The sequence below is a fragment of the Eschscholzia californica genome, unplaced genomic scaffold (assembly GCF_041429995.1).
Source record: "Eschscholzia californica isolate CP2 unplaced genomic scaffold, dmEscCali1.0.p SCAF_3, whole genome shotgun sequence".
Classification (NCBI taxonomy): domain Eukaryota; kingdom Viridiplantae; phylum Streptophyta; class Magnoliopsida; order Ranunculales; family Papaveraceae; genus Eschscholzia; species Eschscholzia californica.
Window position 1 is genome coordinate 13,892,940 of NW_028238420.1, and position 6,320 is coordinate 13,899,259.

Sequence of the window (6,320 nt, forward strand, 5' to 3'; positions counted from 1 at the left end):
ATTCGATTTGGTTCGGCCGAGTTCGGTCTGGTCGGTTCAGCCGACCGTTGCTCACCCCTACTCTCTATGGATTTTTGGGAAGAGTAGTGGGCTATCTAATGGCGGGATAGTCCATTAAATGTATTGATTTTTAAAGGCACCCAAAATTTCCCAAAACCATGAGAAATAGTTTAATTTGAATTTCTGATGTGAAAAAAAATGTTTCTTTTTTTTTTGGAATCAGATAACTTCATTAATCGATCGAAGTTTAAAAGGGATTACATAAACTGAAGTTACAAGTAAGAAGCTAAAAGCATAACCCTAACTCTGATTAGAACTAATTACATTTAACATAGCTTGTTGGGCTAGCTCATGGGCCGCCGAGTTGGCCTCCCTAGGACAATATTGGAGCGCCCATAAGACGTTGCTTGAAAGCAGCTGTTGGGCCTCGACCAGTAATGGTTCAATCCTCCACGTGCCTTGATCACCACCGTTGGATATAGCGTCTATAATAATCTTGCTGTCTCCTTCATGTAAAACCCTTTCTAGCCCTAATTCCTTACCCATTTCAAGAGCCATCAGACAAGCTCTTGTCTCTGCTTCAAGGGCCGACAACACCTCAATCCTCTTTGTCTTCTTGGAAATTATTCTTCCTTCCTTATCTCTTGCTACAACTGCTATAGCTGCCCCTTTTCTTGAGAAAGCACCATCAAAATTAATTTTTATAGTAGTGTCAGTAGGAGGAATCCATGAGTGATTGCTAGTAGTAAGTGTTGAAACCTCAGATCTGTTCATAAAACCTCTTGATCGGTCAAAAGCAAGCTTGATTATGTGATTGATGTTGAGGAGTTGGTTGGAAAAGCAAACATTATTTCACCCCTTCCAGAAGTTCCAAAGTAGGTAAGCACCATACACAAATCTCTTTCATTTTTTTGATTTTGAATGAGTTTTTTTAAGAAGAGTACTGGATCTAAGTCATAAGTGATTTGCATTTTGTTTGCTGCTGCATTCATCATTTCAATAAACCGAGGACAAGATCCAAACAAATGACTTACTGATTCTGGTTGAAGATGACAGAGAGAACAGTTTGGGTCTATGTTGTTATTTGCTCGGTTGATGCTTGTCAAGACAGGTAATCCATTCATTACTACCTTCCATAAGAATAGGCTCACCTTCGGTTCAATACATTTGTTATTCCATAACTTTATCCATGGGAAGTCTGAGGTTGATCTATTACTCTAAATGTTGTTTATGATTTGTCTGGAGTATGATTTAGTGGAGAAGGACCCTTTCGGATGAGGGATCCATACCCATCTGCCCTCTGTCCAGCTTTGAGAAATTGGAATCTTTAAGATTGCCTTTGCCGATTCTTCTATAAAAAGGTCATAAACTCTGTCTTCATTCCACTTATAGTTTGTGATAAGATCTGAGACCATCGAGCAGTAATCTTGTCTTCGATTCCTTAATATTGGTTTGAACTCTTGTAATGTAGGAATCCATGGATCTTTATAAATGTTGATGCTGGTTCCGTCTCCAACTTGGTAACAAGTATTAGCTCGAAGGGTATCTCAGACATCTAGTAGCCTAGACCAAATTGGCGATGAGTTTAATTTCTTATTTTCAGTCCAGTAGTCTCCTGTAATTGTATACTTTGCTTTCAATATCTGTACCCAGACTGCCTGAGGGCTATTGATGAATCTCCAGGCCAATTTGGCCACCAAAGATTCATAGATTTTGGCCAGTGACCTCACTCCCAATCCACCCAGTTCCTTAGGTTTTTGGATAGCTTCCCATTGCAGGAAATGCATTTTTCTTTGACCTACATCGTGATCCCACCAAAAGCTGCGTCCTAACCTCTCCAATTGATTTAAGGTCCCTTGAGGAATAATGGAGAGGCCTAGAAAGTAGATGCTGATGGGACTAAGAGCGGCTTTAATAAGAGTTGTTCGACCTGCCTGGGAAATCAATTTTTTCTTCCAACCTGCTAATTTAGACTTAAACTTTTGGATAAGAAACTCGTGAGCATGAATACTGTTTCTCGGTTTAAGCATAAGCATACCGAGGTATTTTTCAGAGTCTGTCATAAGGGGGAATTAAGACGTACCTGGAAAGTAGTTTTAACACGAGTGTCCACACCAGCCTCGAAGAATAAAGAAGATTTGTTAAAATTTACAGCTTGGCCAGAATAAGAGCAATAAAAGTCCATAATTTGTAGTACAGAGTCGAGGTTCTGATCTGTTGCCTTTCCGAAAATAAGGAGGTTGTCTGCAAATAATAAGTGAGACACTGTGGGAGCAAATCGATTGACTTTGAAACCTGTAAATAGAGAGTTTCGCTCATAGGTGTCTATCAATAGTGATAAGGTTTGAGACGTGAGTATGAACAAGTAAGGTGACAATGGGAACCCTTGTTTTAATCCCCTTGACGACTTAAGGTTTCCACATTGATTGCCATTCGCTATGATACTAAAAGTTGGTGTGGTGACACAGAACATGATGAGAGACCTCAGTTTTTTCGGAATACCAAATTTGTGCAATATCGCTTGTAAGAAGTCCCAGTCAACTCTGTCGTAGGCTTTGGCCATATCCAGCTTTAAAGCAAATCCTCCTGTCTTTGATTTAGACTGATTCATCGAATGAAGGCATTCCTGAGCTATCACGATATTATCAATTATCTGTCTTTGTGGGACGAAAGCATTTTGATTCCAACTGATGGAACCCTGCAGGAGTGGCCTTAAGTTATTTGCGATCAACTTAATGATGAAATTATATATGGTATTACACAAAGCAATCGGTCTGAAATCAGTTACCGTTGAGGGGTGCTCCGTTTTTGGAATTAAGACGAGGTTGGTTTGATTGATGCCTGGATCGAAATTTCCTTGTTGAAAAGTGTCCCGTATAAAACTGATAAGATCAGACTTAATAGTTCCCCATCCGTTTTTAAAAAACGAAACAGGGAATCCATCCGGTCCAGGGCTTTGCATGGGGGCGCATATTAAAAACCACCTCCTTAATTTCATCTTCTGTTGGTATCCTCGACAGGTTATGCTGATCTTCAACCGACAGTTGCTGATAACTGTTTAATACCTCGGTAGGAATCTGGGTCACTTGACTGGCCTTGAAATAATTTTGAAAGTGATCAACAATCAAATCAGCTATCTGTTTACCATCTGTAATTGTTTCCCCCGTATCCTTCGTAAGAGACTGATATTGATTTTTTTTCCGACGAACCACTATGGATGTATGAAATGCCTTAGTATTCCGATCCCCATTTAATGCCCACAATTGCCTTGTTCGTTGTTCAAGCTTAGTACTCTGACATTCTTCCAAAAATATAATTTCTTCTTGTAACGTAGCTTCTCTTTGTAATGAGGTTGAGGAAAGCATCAACTGTTGGGTTATCAGCATTGGGATCTTAATACTTTCAATCTTCTGTCCAGATTTCCAAAACCATGTTTACTCCAATTAGTTAAGTCTGTTTTGGTTTGCAAAAGTTTTGACCTTATACCTTGGTGTTGGGAGTTCCACGAATGAGACAGAACAGAACTATAGTCATGGTGTCTCATCCAAAAGGATTCGAATTTTTCTGATCTGGGTACTGTCGTAGTCTGTACTTCCGATTTCAAGAGGATATGACAATGATCGCTGTTATACCTTGGCAAATGAAAGACCCCGGCGTGTTGATAATGATCTAACCAGTCTGAAGTTGCTAATACCCTGTCCAATCTTTCTTTAATCAGATTACCCAGGTTTCTGTTGTTGGTCCACGTATAAGCTGGGCCATTGAAACCCAAGGCAATCATCCCCGTTTCTTCAATAAAATTTGAAAAAGTAGAGGTGGAAGAAGATACAGTTGCCCCCCCCCCCCACACATTTTTCATTTTGAGATTCAATAGCATTCATATCACCTATGCAAATAACTGGAGTGGACGTTGCTAATAATACCTCTTTCATAGACTGCCAGAACATCAACCTGTCACTAGTTCGAGGGGGACCATATATACAAGCTAATTCCCAAATAAAGTTTTGATCGCATACCTGAGCATGAATAAGATAGGAATTTGAGGACTTGATTTGGATAGGAATAAATAAGGTCCAAAATAATGCAAGTCCTCCACTCCTTCCGACAGCTGAGACTACCGTCTTGATAAGAAGACCAAATCTTTCAAATTTTAGAGACAAAGAAGTAGATGCAAGTCGTGTTTCAGACAGAAAAAGTACATCATGTTTTACTGCCCGGAGGAATTGATGAAGTGTATGGACTGTCGCAGGATTCCCCAGGCCTCGACAGTTCCAAGATAGTACTAACATTTTCCTTGCGGCTCTTTGGGAGCAGCCGCCACGACCCTATTCACTCCTTCTTGTGAATCGCCTTTAGCGATTTTAGATCCTGTTTGAACCGGTTGAAGTTCAGCTAGTCTCTTGAGATTTTTCCCAGCCGCATCAAAATTGGGACATTCCATGCCAATGTCAGTTACCTCCAATTCATCAGGAGAGAAAATCATGTTCACATTTGACCTTTCCCCCTCATTATGATTGGTTATGATATTTTCCTTTATGTGGGTCCTAGACAGAATCAACTCTCCACTAGATGGTGGGGCCTGAGAAGCAGCATGCACCAAGTTAGTAAAAGAAGTGGGTAAGACACGTCCTAGCTTTGTTGAAACCGCTTTTGCCACGTGTTCAAAAGCATTTGGAAATGGAAGTTCTCCGGTCGGTGTCTCCGTCGCCTCCGATCGATCTCCTTCTTCCATCAGCAAATCATTCTGTTGAGATTGCATTTTTGCCCTGTTATCTGTTTCCCAAAACGGGAGAACTTTAAATTCTAAAACATGAATTAGCTCTTTGCTACTTATTCATCTCCATCCTCCCGTTACTTCTTGTCCCCCATCTTAAATCTCTATTTCTCTCCGTATTCTTCCTGAAAGAAAATTAAAGATAGCTAGAAGTTAATTGATAAAGTACACCACTTTAGATCAAAGCAACTTGCTTAAAAAAGGATTAATTCTATTAGAAATATCTTTTTCTTTTGAGCTAAAGTTATTCCAAATTATTAAAGTTATTTCCACTTGAATTAATCCTTTTATGCAACTTTTTTTTTTTTGTTGAAATCCTTTTATGCAACTTGATTTGAATAAGTTGTTTGCTTTTAATTTCTTGTTATGGTTGATCTTTTCTCACTACGAATATAGAGAGAAAAATAGATTTGAGATTGAAAGAGGCGGAGGGGGACAAGTAGCAGTGGTGGATCTAGTATAGGGCGAGCGTAGGCCAGAGCCGTGGCTAGGAATTTGAGGGCCCTGGGCGAAGTTTGATTATGGCACTTGGTATGATAAAAAAATTACAAGCAAAAAATTGAACCACGTGTCGATTAAAGACTCATAATGAGCACGATAAACTTAAACTGATAAAACAAAATCTTTGTACAACGTATCGTTTAGAGTCTAAGCGATCTTTTTAATATGATATATTTTGTATCATGATTTTCTCATAAGTATTTATGTATTGTTAGAATAAAAAAAACTTAGATCTCTTTTTCTTAAAAACACGTCTAAAGATGAAAGATATGCACCCAAACAACAAAACAGTTTAAAGAAAAAGTGTGACGGAGCATAAATAATAATTGATTTAGCAAGAATCTTCTCAACTTCACAATTATAATTATAAGAAAAAGGAAAAAAGCCAGTGATGGGTTTCGAACCCGTGTCTCAAGAGTGGAAGTCCACCAACTTGACCACTAGAGCTGATGGAGTTTTATGTTGAAGTGTTTAGGATTACTTATATATAACTGAGTGCGACCTTCATAAAAGGTGGGCCTCTTTGGGGGTGGGGGCCAGGGCGGACGCCCTTCCCGCCCGCCCCCAAACACGGCTCTGGCGTAGGCTATAGCCAACCATCACTTTCGAAAAATTGTCTAAAACCGAAATTTTAGACCACCTTGAAAAATATTAATAGTTAACCATCTAATCGCACAAGTAACTCAAATGGTAGAAGGCCAGACTGGGATACTTGGTGGTGAAGGTTCGATTCCCCTCGTGATACACCTCTAAAGGCCAAAAAATAAAACTTAATTCTATACACACCGGCGAAAAAAATGTTGAAGGCGTCTCTTGGAAGTTTTAGATGAGTCTACGATAGAGAAAGATAACAATGGAAAGAGAAGTAAGAGACGAAGAGAAATAAAAATGAGATAAAACTTACGGTTAGAAGTACGAAAGAAACAAACTTCGATCGAGAAATTTACGATACAGAGAGAATAAATTTTACCTAAAAATTAATGAAAGTAACAAGAAACACGAGAAAGTAGTTTGTAGAGGGAAACCCAAGATTTTTGAAGAACTT

The 6,320-nt window shown here is 39.1% G+C and overlaps 1 protein-coding gene across 1 annotated transcript; it reads right to left on the reverse strand.

The window, feature by feature from the left end:
* Positions 1-300: 300 nt before the first annotated feature.
* LOC147548564 (uncharacterized) lies at positions 301-774 on the reverse strand. Its single transcript, XM_086668075.1, has one exon. The coding sequence runs from the start codon at positions 772-774 to the stop codon at positions 301-303; it is 474 nt and encodes a 157-aa protein (XP_086524201.1).
* Between the last annotated feature and the right edge of the window lie 5,546 nt (positions 775-6,320).